Source organism: Xyrauchen texanus, chromosome 2 (genome assembly GCF_025860055.1).
Source record: "Xyrauchen texanus isolate HMW12.3.18 chromosome 2, RBS_HiC_50CHRs, whole genome shotgun sequence".
NCBI classification, from domain to species: domain Eukaryota; kingdom Metazoa; phylum Chordata; class Actinopteri; order Cypriniformes; family Catostomidae; genus Xyrauchen; species Xyrauchen texanus.
The window spans coordinates 7,639,092-7,652,481 of record NC_068277.1 but is presented as its reverse complement, the minus strand read 5'-3'; the positions used below and the strand labels follow the sequence as shown (position 1 = coordinate 7,652,481).

Below are 13,390 nucleotides of genomic sequence, written 5' to 3'. Positions count from 1 at the left end.
ACTGTAGCTGCGTGCGGTAGCTGTATAAAACATAAACTGCAGTGCATTATTGCTTTAATAACTTCATCATGACTGACTCTTTGCTTCGCTGGGCTGTTGATACGTTAAGAAATAGATTTGGTTTGGATGTAAGCGACGACATTGTACGGTAAGTACATTTTAATGAATGTTTATGAATTTTGAAGGCGAATTCTCTTGACGTTTATCAGTTGCCAGCTCATATGTCACATACCGGAAAGTGTGCAAACTGACGTCTTGGGCAGGGAATCAAAAATTAAACAACAAAGCTTTTTATTTGTAGAGTGCTGTATGAATTAATAATTGTGGGCCTGCCCCAACAACAATAAAAGTTTCCGAAAGTACCATGGTATAATCAAGTTTATTATTTTTTTATTTAGCATAATAACCATGTTCATTTAACAAAATGGTATTCTTGAACAGTATCATGTGAATGCCATGATCATTCAGTGCCGTGTTGTACATCAAAGTACCATGGTATGACCATAGTACATTTTAATACGTGTAAGAATGGTTAGATATATGTGGTGATAATTTTATAAACAAATTTAATAGTAGCCTGATTTGTATGCTTGGGTAGTCAATAATCAGAAATGGATGAATGTGTGTTTTTTCTAATACACTGGCAGCTAAAAGTTTGGAATAATGTACAGATTTTGCTGTTTCGGAAGGAAATTGGTACTTTAATTCACCAAAGTGGCGTTCAACCGATCACAAAGTATAGTCAGGACATTACTGATGTAAAAAAAAACAGCACCATTACTATTTGAAAAAAGTCATTTTTGATAAAATCTAGAAAGACCCCATTTCCAGCTGCCATCACTCCAACACCTTATCCTTGAGTGATCATGCTAAATTCATGTTCCCACAGTGTGCAATAGACTGGCATGTCTTAAGGTCAATATTAGGTCAAACATGGCAACAAAAAGAAACGGCTTTCTCTAGAACCTCATCAGTCAATCATTGTTTTGAGGGATGAAGGATATACAATGATCGAAATTGCCAAAAGAAACTGAAGATGTCATACAAAGGTGTACACTACAGTCTTCAAAGGACAACTGACTCTAACAAGGACAGAAAGAGATGTGGAAGACCAGATGTACAACTAAACAAGAGGATAAGCACATCAGAGTCTCTAGTTTGAGATATAGATGCCTCACATGTCCTCCGCTGACAGCTTCATTGAATTCTACCCGCTCAACACCAGTTTCATGTGCAACAGTAAAGAGAAGACTCAAGAGGCCTTATGGGAAGAACTGCAAAGAAAAAGCCACTTTTGAAACAGAAAAAGAAAAAGAAAAGGTTCGAGTGGGCAAAGACATTGGACAACAGATAATTGGAAAAGAGTGTTATGGATCTTAACCCCATTGAGCTTTTGTGGGATCAGTTAGACTGTAAGGTGTGTGAGAAGCCCGACAAGACAGACACATCTATGGCAAGTGCTACAGGAAGTGTGGGGTGAAGGGTCAAGTACTACAGGAAGTGTGGGGTGAAATGTCTCCTGAGTTTCTGGACAAACTGACCGCTGGAATGTCAAGGATCTACAAAGCTGTCATTGCTGCACATGGAGGATTTTTTAATGAGAAATCTTTGAAGTAGTTTAAGAAGTTCTGAGCATTTTTGTTTTTCAAATTGTAATAGTAATTTTTCACATTATTAATATCCCGACTATACATTGTGAATGGTCGAATGCCACTTTGGTGAATAAAAGTACCAATTTCTTTCCATAAGAGCAAAATCTGTACATTATTCCAAACTTTTGGCCGCCAATGTATATGACATCAATGTATATCATAATATTCTGTTATATTAGATGCATGTCTTCTTGTAATGATTGATGAGATACAGCATGTTGCAAGCCTGTATTTATCTTTCACAAGTTTTATTCATACCATTATATGGGCCACTTTCATGAAACACTTTCATGTGAAACCTACAGTAGATGTGTGATGTGTGCCTTTTATACATTTTCATATGTGTCTTTTCTTTGCTAATAATTGAGCACTGTACGAAAAGTCAATAAATTGAGCTAAACTTCATGGTTTCAGGTACATCCTATCCATTGACAATGCTGATGAAATTGTGGAATATCTTGGGGATCTCTTACAAGGAACTGAGGGAAAGAAGAAAGAGTTTGTGGATGAGCTGGTGCTGAGATGGCAGTCTTGTCGGACACCAGAACCTGACGGTCCAGAGCTCGTCCTCATGAAGGAGGCAGTGATGGGTAAATATTGGGACTTTTTCACCCCACTGTAATTTTGTGTCATTGTCAATTAAATATATATATTTTATTTTTCTACTCCAGAAGGTTTGGATATGATACCCAAAGACACCCAGAAGAAAACAAAACGAAAGGGAAGGAATAAGCAAGAGTTTGTGACTGTCTCTCAACCAGAGCCAGAGCCTGTGAAAACCCCCATTGACATGATGAAGGTGTGTGACCTTATTTAAGCACCTAAAATGCTTTATTTATTTCAGGCTGATTGGGCAGAAAGAATTACAGAGAGGTGTGTTTGCTTTTAGGCACACGAGAACAGCGGCTCTTCATCGGTGAAAAAGAAGAACAAGTTTGTGAATCTGTATGCCAAAGAGGGTAGTGATCATCTGGCTATCTTACTTCCTGGCCGGCAACCCTGCGATTGTTTGGGTCAGAAACACTCCCTCATCAATAACTGTCTGAGCTGTGGTCGTATAGTGTGTGAGCAGGAGGGGTCAGGACCCTGTATGTTCTGTGGCAGTCTGGTGAGCATGGTCTCTTTCTCAACAAAACCGTCTGTATTAGTGATAGACCCATATATATATTTTGCATGCATATTTTTGATAAATGAGGCATGTTTTAGGACCATTACGGTTATTTTGCATTGCTATGCTTAAAGGGACAGTTCACCCAAAAATGAAAATTCTCTCATCATTTATTCACCCTCATACCATCCCAGATGTGTATGACTTTCTGTCTTCAGGTGAACACAAATGAAGATTTTTAGAATAATTACTCAGCTTTGTAGGTCCATACAATTCAAGTGAATGGTGACCAGACCTTTGAAGCTCCAAAAATTGCAAAGGCCACAAAAAACAAATCCATAAGTTTTCAGAGTTTAAATCCAAATCTTCAGAAATTATATGAAACGGATCAATGTTGAAGTCCTTTTTTACTATCAATCCCCACTTTCACTTTCACATTCTTTCAAATTTTAATTTTGAAAGTCAAAGTTGATATTTATGGTAAAAAAAGGACTTATATGTTGATCTGTTTCTCATCCACACCTATCATATCACTTCTGAAGACATGGATTAAACCACTGGAGTCATATGGATTACTTTTATGCTGCCTTTATGTGCTTTTTATCAGTTGCCAAGTTTTGCACCCTGTTTACTTGCATTGTATGGACCTGTAGAGTTGAAGTATTCTTCTAAAAATCTCAGTTTGTGTTAAGCAGAATAAAGAAAGTCTTACCCATCTGGGATGGCATGAGGGTGAGTAAATAATGAGAGATTTTTCATTTTTGGGTGAACTGTCCCTTTAAGCACAATGCTCATTACCTTAATGCTTCAGGATCTTTTACCAGTTACCTTGCAGTTTGTTTGTTATTGTCATTATTAAAAATGATGGTCATCATTGTAGATTTATATTGTTGAAATACAGAGTAATGGAAATCATCCTGTATCTATGATTTGCTTTTGAATAAAATCAGCATAATTAAAACTACAATGAAGTATAAACTACTTTATAATATAGATAATTAGAAGTACATTTATACAGTTTTTAAATTTAAAATATTTTACATTTAATTTACTTACCTATAATGATTACATAATTATTTTTATTTTATATATATATATATTTATTATTTGCATTACTGTAATAATAGCTGGAATTAAATAAAATTTTTTTGCATCGCAATAATGAAAACTGGAAAGGAAAATGTTGTAAATATATTAAGATGAGACAATACTTAAAAATTTAAATGACCCTAAAAACATTCTCTATCTTTTGTTTTTGTGATTTAGGAATGAAATAAGACTCGTGAGATTCACCTCTAAAAAAATAAAAAATAAAATTTGTTGATTTAATTTCAGCTAATGTCTCATTGTAATACACTTAGTTATGTATTCATCATATGCATGAGGTCTGTATCTTGACTAATATATATTATGGACCTTGTAAATCTGATTTTGAGAGTCTGATGGACAACTAATTAAATTATGAATGCTTTTAACATTTAATTCAGGTCTGTACTAAAGAGGAACAGGAGATACTGCAGCGGGACTCCAACAAAAGCCAAAAGCTCCGTAAAAAACTCATGGGAGGTGAGAAATGATCTTAGAGAAATGAATAATAAACAGCATTTCTTTGAGTTATAACAAGTCTCTCCATTTGTCAATGTTCATTTTCAAATTGTATTGACCCAGAGGGATCTGAGAGGGAGTTTCTGCCCCACCAAGAAGCCAAAATGAAGGCCGGTTTGGAGAAAGCTCTACAGCACAAAGACAAACTTCTGGAGTATGACAAGAACAGGTCTGCCTGTCGAAATGCAGTACACTGTGATATTAGTCAATTGATCTGATCGCAAGGGTTATTCTAGTCTCAACTTCAGACCATCTGATGAAGGTTGCACTCAAATATTGGTCAATCAGATGACCCCTTCCTGTCTAAGTGTGTCAGACTTGATGCTTATTTTTGAGATTAGGGCTACAGTTATGGTACACAATCTGTTATGACACCTCTTTCTCTTTCTTAGTGTTAAGAGAACACAAGTCTTGGATGATGAGTCAGATTACTTTGCGACGGATTCCAACCAATGGCTGTCACCAGGTGAGCGAGAAGCATTGCGCAAACGGGATGAGGAACTTAGGGAGCTTCGGCACGCATCCCGCAAAGACAGAAAGATCACGCTCGACTTCGCAGGCCGACGAGTTTTGAATGAGGGGGAGAATTTGAGTCCATACTATCAAAAGTAAGATACTATCTGTCATTGTGTGAGTTTGCTAAATATGTCTGTTTATGTTCTGCTGCCACAGAGAATGATGGGAAATGTAGTTTTGTCATGCTCACCCTCATAAACTGTCTAAATATCTAGTGTGTTCTTGCAAGCTTTCTGTAAATTTTGTGTACTGTTAAAGAATTGCTTGACATGGGGACCTAGGTAGCACAGCGAGTAATGACGGTGACTACCACCCCTGGAGTTATGAGTTTGAATCCAGGGCGTGCTGAGTGACTCCAGCCAGGTCTCCTAAGCAACCAATATGGCCCGGTTGCTAGGGGGGGGTAGAGTCACATGGGGTAACCTCCTCGTGGTCGCTATAATGTGTGGTTCTCGCTCTCAGTGGGGCGCGTGGTGAGTTGTGCGTGGATGCTGCGGAGAATAGCGTGAAGCCTCCACACGCGCTATGTCTCCGTGGTAACGTGCTCAACAAGCCACGGGATAAGATGCGTATATTGACTGTCTCGGACGCGGAGGCAACTGAGATTTGTCCTCCACCACATGGATTGAGGCGTTCCAAATTGGGGAGAAAAAATAAATAAATTGAAAGAATTGCTTGACATGCCCCAGTTCAAAAATTTTAATTCTGTCATTATTTATTCATCCTCATGCCATCCCAGATATGTATGACTGACTTTCTTCTGCCGAACACAATCGAAGATTTTTAGAAGAATATTTCAGCTCTGTTGATCCACACAATGCAAGTCAACAGGGTCCGAGACAGCTCAAAAAACAAATAAAAGCAGCATAAAATTAGCGCATATGACTTTATTGGTTTAATCCATGTCTTTAGAAGATATATGATAGGTGTGGGTGAGAAACAGATCAATAAATAAGACCTTTTTTTTACTATAAATCTCCACTGTCAAACAGCCCCCCTAAGCACTCTGCTCTCTTAAGAGGTCTTTTGTTTTTGGCTACTTTGGCGTTCCTCTTGCATCCTGCCACCTACTGGGCAGGGAGGAGAATTTATAGTAAAAACTGACTTGAATATTGATCTGTTTCTCACCCACACCTATCATATCTCTTCTGAAGATATGTATTTAACCACTGGAGTCTCATGGATTACTTTTATGCTGCCTTTATGTGCTTTTTGGAGCTTCAACGTTTTGGAACCTGTTGACTTGCATTGTATGGTTAGGAGCTGACAGAGCTGAAATATTCTTCCAAAAATTGTTTGTATTCAGGAGAAAAAAGGAAGTCAGACACATCTGGAATGGCATGATGGTGCCATGAGTAAATGATGAGATGATTTTCATATTTGGGTGAACCGTCCCTTTAAGGTTAACAGAAAATCCAAAATTTTCCACTTGCAATTACAACATATGTTCACTCAACTCATAAATATGATAATATTGACTTGACTTTAAGGCAGCATGGATTACAATGTATGATTGACGAGGCACAATATCATTGTCATTATTTTGGTTGTAAAAGGTTTGATGAGACAGTCAAAGCCATCAACACTGGGTCATTTGTTCAGACACCAAAGAATTCTGTTGCCACTGATCGACAGCACTTCAGAGAGCTTGTCAACCCCAACATTGGGCAGGCAGCACCAGAGGTGGGTGCAAACAAACTGCTCACATGTATCTTATTACCTTATGATGGTAACAGTTGCCCCAAAAATTTATGAATGTCTTTAGATATCAAAACATTATACCAAGTGGCATTTAATTAAAGTGGACTTCGTACGTCCACTAAAAATCACTGCAAAATTGGCTCAGGAAACTGATGTTAGAGTTCTGAAACAAGCTCTAGCATCATTTATTTACAGATGCCACTTGGTGTAATATTTGTCTTTGTTGGCATTAATGTGTTTTTATTATTATTGCAATGACACTCATTTTTAAGTGCGGCTTAAGTGTCTAAATACTATTGGGGGGCCCTTTAACTGCAAAGAGTGCTATTTGTATTTGCGTTGGTCTGTGTATATGTGCATTTGCTCATGTGTGTTTTTGTTGAATGTTAGTGGGTTCATATGAGCGGTAGCGACACCTCACGGAAGTCTTCATCAAAGGTCGTGAGCAGTGCGCAGAAAAGTGAGCGCAGCAGACTTCGACTGCAGGACAGAGAGCTGCAGGAGATCGCAGACGGAGGCTGGTGTCTCAGCATGCATCAGCCGTGGGCTTCACTGCTTGTCAAGGGCATTAAAAGGTACAGTTCAGATTTAAAACAGAAGTGTCATTATGCACTGTCCCAAATGGGAACCTAAAGGCCTGTCCACACCACAACCGTGACGATTTTGCAAGACTAACTTTCTAAAGTTCACACAGAGTCTATAAATAAAATGAAATGAAAAATTATTTCACCTTTGTACAGGAGGAGGCGCTCTTGCTTCCAGTAAAGTACATTGTAGCTGTTCTCTTATTATAGTGTATATATTTTTCATTTAATGCATCTTCTGCACAGAGGTTTGTGATATTTAAAAGCATACTGTAATGATCTATCTCATTGAACAGGATATATCCAATGCACTCAGACTTGAGTATAACATTTAAGAAAGCCTTTATTAAACAATGGCCAAAATAATTAAAAACCACGAACCAACGTGTTGCAGCTAGAAAGCCTTCATCAGGGCGCATCACCAACACACCCTGATGAAGGCTTCCTAGCCATACAGTTTTACAATGCCGTTGTTTGCCAAATCATTAGCACCACCAACACACTGGATTGAGCAGCTGCAGCGACTCTGGAAAAATTACGAAAAGCTGTTATCTCATTGGTCAGCCAGTTTTCATCACATGCAGACAAAATTAAATCGGACCACTATGTAAAAGAAAACATTTGGATTGTCGGCAGACGAATTGTCGGACCCGAGGTGAATGGCACCATAGGAATGCATTGTTCCCATTCAGAAGCTCATTCGGAAGTAACACGTTTGGTATGAACAGTCCTTAAGCTCTTGTGGTCCTCCTCCGAGTCCGGATTTAAGTGGTTTAAGCGAGTGTAGACAGATGGGACGCTACGGGGTGCATATGTTGCAAAGCATGCATTTGGGACAGATATACATACAGTTTTACAAATTAGTATTTGAAAAGTCATGACATTAATATATAAGGAACACGTGAAAATGTAATCAAAATCAAAGTGTGCATATAACAACAACTACAAAGCGTTTTCAATATTTAGAGAACAAATAAACATTATTCAGACACCTGGGTGGTTGCAGTCAGGTGCTTAGAACTCAAATGCATGGAAAGGAGAACATGGGTCATACACTGTCGTAAATCTGAAACTCCAGTCTGCTGTGATTGGTCAAGAGGATCAGCTGCGGGACTGTTGGGAAGTAGACCGCTAGGAGCTCGCACCGGTGCAGGCTCAGCTGTAGGGCCAACAGAAGCCAAAAAGGAGGCCCCCATGAGCACCTATCTGAGGGCTAAAATGTGAAATGGGACACCCTACGATCTCGTGGACTTCACAGGGTCAGAAAAATGAAGGGCATGAGACCGCAAGACCACATCAAAAAGATAGTCCCGCCCCAAACTCGCACCATTGGTCAAGCCAATGTTGCGATGTTGGGCTGGTCAGGCCGCTCAAACAAACAGCAATGTTTTAAGCCTTGTTTATACTTTCGTCTGGCACCGCAGCGCGTCAAGGATGTTTACAGTTACCTTTTGTTGTTTTTGCCAAATCAAGAGAAAATAATGGTATGAACTCTGTTACATTTATACATGGGTTAATAAAGATACCTTTATTTTACAAAGTATAAAATAACAAGTGCTTTTCAATTATATTTGAATAAAACTAAACCCTAGTGACTGGTTTAGACTTTTTTTTATTCAGTATGCTAAAGGTGTGGATCAACAAACTTGTCTTTTTAAACAAGAACTGAGGAGCTGCCACAGATAATTCATTTAATCTGCCTTAAAAGAACAGGCACATGTGCCTTTACTGCTTTCCTCGAAATCGTCCAACGGAATTGAAGCACTGCGTACCGCCCGTAAAGTTAAAAACATTGGCATGTGCACGACTGCGCAAAACGGAGCCTCACGAAGCCCAGGCATCAGCCGCGATGACATCATTAATGACATCATTAATCCTAGCAAATAAGCGCTGCGTTGAGTATAAACCAGGCTTTAATAGCACTAAAAACGGCTTACTTTTTGTTGACTTTGCATATTAAAATGAGGAAAATAATTCCATTCCATAAAATTACACGCATGTGCTTTAAACGGTTGAAATCAAAATTGGTTTGTGGCTTTTAGTCAATGTATATTAACTAAACTAAAGGCTATTGGCAAAAAAAAGACGAGCCATTTTAAATGTCCTGTTTCAATTGGAAGTGTCAATGTTGGTAAGAAAATTGCAATTGGGTCTTTTCGTTATGTGTTGTCTGCCCGTTTAATTAGCTTTATGATGATATTTTTGTTTGTCTTTTCTTGCAATGTGAGCCTTTATGTATATTTAGCATTGCACAATTCATCCCAAAGTCTGTTTCTTGTGTTTGTGCAGGGTAGAAGGCAGAACATGGTACACATCCCACAGGGGGCGCCTTTGGATCGCTGCTGCTGCTAACAAACCCACTCCTCAGGAGATAACACAAGTGGAGGCCATGTACCGCCACATTTACAAAGATGGTAAGTTTAATATCTTCAGATAAATGCTCATGATACTCTCTAAAGCTGTTAGACCTAAAAGAAGTTGCGTTTTGAAAAGTGTGGTGGAAAAAGGCATTTGTCAATTCATTCTAATATCTGTCTTGTTTTATTGTTCAGTGCCCCAGTTTCCTACAGAGTATCCTACAGGCTGTCTATTAGGATGTGTCAATGTCACAGATTGTCTTTCTCAAGAGCAGTTTAGAGAGCAGGTTAGTATCCGTCTCCATTCAACCACACAAAACACTTCCTTTCCCTAACAGATTCATTCTAATCCACATTAGTTTAATTCTATATTATGACAGCAAGTCTGCATATCTACAATATCACATACAGTTAGGCTAATGAACTGCATTACATGGCAGACGACTTTTTCATTAGTATTTTGATTATTAATCACTGTAATTATATACCTACTATAAATCTTTTAAACTCCTTTGGGCTCCATGTGTGGGCCTGGGTAGCTCAGCGAGTATTGACGCTGACTACCACCCCTGGAGTCGCATGTTCGTATCCAAGGCATGCTGAGTGACACAAGCCAGGTCTCCTAAGCAAACAAATTGGCCCGGTTGCTATGGAGGGTAGAGTCACATGGGGTAACCTGCTCGTGGTCGCGATTTAGTGGTTCTCACTCTCAATGGGGCGTGTGTTAAGTTGACCGTGGATCGCGGAGAGTAGCATGAGCCTCTAAATGCTGTGAGTCTCTGCGGTGTCATCAAGTCAAGTGGTTTTTATTGTCGTTTCAACCATATACAGTTAGTACAGTACACAGCAAAACGAGACAACGTTCCTCCAGGACCATGGTGCTACATAAAAACAACAAAGGACCAACATAGGACCACATGAGACTACACAACGAAATAAAATACCTATATAAAGTACCTATATATACCTATATAAAGTGCACGTGCAAACATGTGCAAAAAGTACTGGACAGTACAACAAATTACTGACAATGAACAGGACAATAGACAGTGCAGCGCCGACCGGTACTCAGTAGTGCAAAAAGATGACAGTTTCTAAAATGTAAACATAACATACTATGAGATAATGTTCTATGCACATAGCAGTTATTGAGGTAGCAGACAGTTATAAAGTGACAGTTATTAAAGTGCAACTCAGGACACGTGTGTGTGTCAAACCAGTCTCTGAGTATTGAGGAGTCTGATGGCTTGGGGGAAGAAGCTGTTACACAGTCTGGCCGTGAGGGCCCGAATGCTTCGGTACCTCTTGCCAGACGGGAGGAGGGTAAAGAGTTTGTGTGAGGGGTGTGTGGGGTCGTCCACAATGCTGGTTGCTTTGCGGATACAGTGTTTTTTCATGCACAACGAGCCACGTGATAAGATGCACGGATTGACGGTCTCAGAAGCGGAGGCAACTGAGACTTGTCCTCCGCCACCCGGATTGAGGTGCGTAACCGCGCTGCCACGTGGACCTACTAAGTAGTGGGATTTGGGCATTCCAAATTGGGAGAAAAGGGGATAAAAATGAATAAATTGTGCCACGTTAACACATGGTATTTCAATACAAAAACATGCATCTTATTCACTAACTGTCTTCCGAAGAAATCAGGCGTTAAGCTGAATTGTTTTTAGAAGCGATGTTTGAGTTCCAGTTCTACTGATCATGGCAGCAGTAGTAACGTGCCCTATTTTGTTTTTGTTCACCCACTGTTTCTCAATTTAATTTAGTATGTTTCTTCATTTATCATGCTCAATATTCTCTCTCTCCCTCAAACACATTTGTGAATGCTCACAGTGCACTTATAGTGAGCAGCACACAGCAGTATTCTGGCACACAAAGCATTTTTCTCTCTCTGTCTGTGTCTGCTTCCCCAGCAGTCTTCTTCTGTAGCCTACAGTACACGTCCCGCCTCATTTCCTGTTCTCCCTGCGTCGCAGTCTCCATGTAATAGAGGTGTAATTAGTTCTGCTGTAGAACTGTCTGCCATTATCATGAGGTCGCTTCTGCTGTACTTCACACTCTAAAATAGCTCTTTGGCTGAACTTAATTCAATCGTGGACATTGTTTGAAATGAGTTTTCTTAACTTAAAATTACTATGCACTCTCAACACAAACACTTTGTATAAAAATAACCTAGTTGCATTGGGTAAAATCAACAAAATTAGACATGTCATTGTAACTCAAATAAATCTTTGTCGGAGGGCGGGGCCAGGTTGTGATTATACACACCCGGTCCCTTATAAGGCTAATTAAGCCTTCAAGAGGGATAAAGGCCGACGGCAGACGGTGGTGCAACGAGAGATAGTTTAAGGACATGTCCGTCGTGTGTGTTTGTCTTTTGGTTTAAGTTATTCATTAAAATATTATTTATATTGCCAAGCCGGTTCTCGCCGCCTCCTTTCCATTGACCCCTTTACACTGGTGCCGAAGCCCGGGAAGGAGGAGGGATGCCCGTCGCGGAGTCCTCGACACTGCCGTTCCCCCAGGGGAGCGCCGCTGCCATCCACTGGGGGAGGGAGTAGACCGGACGCGGAGAACGGCCGCCGTCCGTGAGGCGAGTGGGGACTGGACTCCCTGACCGCCTGGAGCGTTGGAGCCGCTGCCAGGGGCGGAGGAGAGCCCTGCCACAATCGTGTTTATTTCTTTATGTACTAACTAGTGAAAGTGAATATTAGCATTGTAAATGCATGCTGCTAGGACGCACTACAGAGTGTAGTGTAGTAACTATGTTTTGGTTAGCACAACATCAAAGCAAGCAATCGATTTTATGTGCGACATCTACCTGAAGCTCCACTCTTCACCTTAATGGTAACCCTCAAAACAAAATATTAACAAGTGTCCCTCTTTAAATTCATCTTGCACAAAAATGCATAAATTACACACAATTTTTACGTTTGCTGTCCCTATCGTGTCCCATGTAAAGCATGCTGGGAAATGGAATGGTCATCAATGCTATATTAACACCAAAAAAGTGTATTCCCAACTCAAATGGATTAAGTAAACTTCCATTTTACAACTTTAAATGAATAGAACACAATGAATATAAATTGTGATAAAATGTTCTATAATTGTGTTGCATTAGTTTACTTTCAATTAAGTGAAGTGAACATGCATGAAAACATTTTTTTGAGTGCATACTGCATGGTTCGGTGTCATGAATCACCCCAGAATCTAAATATTGTAGTTTTTTTTTTTTTGCAGCAAATGATTAAAAAAAAACAAGACATTATATTTTGCCTGTTTAAGGACCAAGTTGAAGTTAAGTAGGGCCGGTGTTGATATAGATTTTCCGATTCACAAGCTCTCGATTTAATTCAATATCGATTCATAAGGGTATATTTCAGTTATAATGTCTCTTTTGCCTTCATATTAAATCAACTCTCTCTCCCAGCTAATACTGTGAATTATACAGGGGACCTTCTAACCAGGTACAATACGAAAATATAAATTGTATTAATTATTCCTTTTCCATCATTTTGGCTCTTTTAAATTGACAATCCATGTTTTCAATCAATAAATATATTGCATATATTATTAATTGTTACATGTTTATTGTTTAATCGTGTATTTTGTTCTGTTTACAGGCACTTACATTGTTTTGTTGAACACGTGTTTAAAAACCGGTACCGTCTCTTTAAGAGGACTGCATTTCTCTAAAGAGCTTCTGTAAACGAGTGCATGTTCGAGACTCGAATGGCTTCATCTCGTCTGTCCTACGGGTGATTAGATTTAAAATGTTTATTTTCTGTTGTTTTTGACAAACATCTGACCGTAGAGAACAGGAGTATTAAGAGACATTATTCAGTGAGAAATGGGTCGCGTGGATCT

At 39.3% G+C, this 13,390-nt stretch overlaps 1 protein-coding gene across 2 annotated transcripts in view; it reads left to right on the top strand.

Annotated features, from left to right (window-relative positions):
* Positions 1-13,390, top strand: part of trip4 (thyroid hormone receptor interactor 4) — a 94,646-nt gene continuing 81,256 nt past the window's right edge. The window contains exons 1-11 of one of the 2 annotated variants that reach the window (XM_052146394.1): positions 1-148; positions 2,067-2,242; positions 2,327-2,451; positions 2,542-2,760; positions 4,248-4,326; positions 4,429-4,534; positions 4,758-4,973; positions 6,438-6,564; positions 6,973-7,157; positions 9,456-9,580; positions 9,719-9,810. In XM_052146394.1, coding sequence (XP_052002354.1) covers positions 69-148; positions 2,067-2,242; positions 2,327-2,451; positions 2,542-2,760; positions 4,248-4,326; positions 4,429-4,534; positions 4,758-4,973; positions 6,438-6,564; positions 6,973-7,157; positions 9,456-9,580; positions 9,719-9,810 — 1,530 coding nt within the window. In that variant the 5' untranslated portion in view covers positions 1-68. Of the gene's footprint in view, positions 149-2,066; positions 2,243-2,323; positions 2,452-2,541; positions 2,761-4,247; positions 4,327-4,428; positions 4,535-4,757; positions 4,974-6,437; positions 6,565-6,972; positions 7,158-9,455; positions 9,581-9,718; positions 9,811-13,390 lie in introns of both variants that reach the window. The other variant, XM_052146387.1, reaches the window with a different exon arrangement.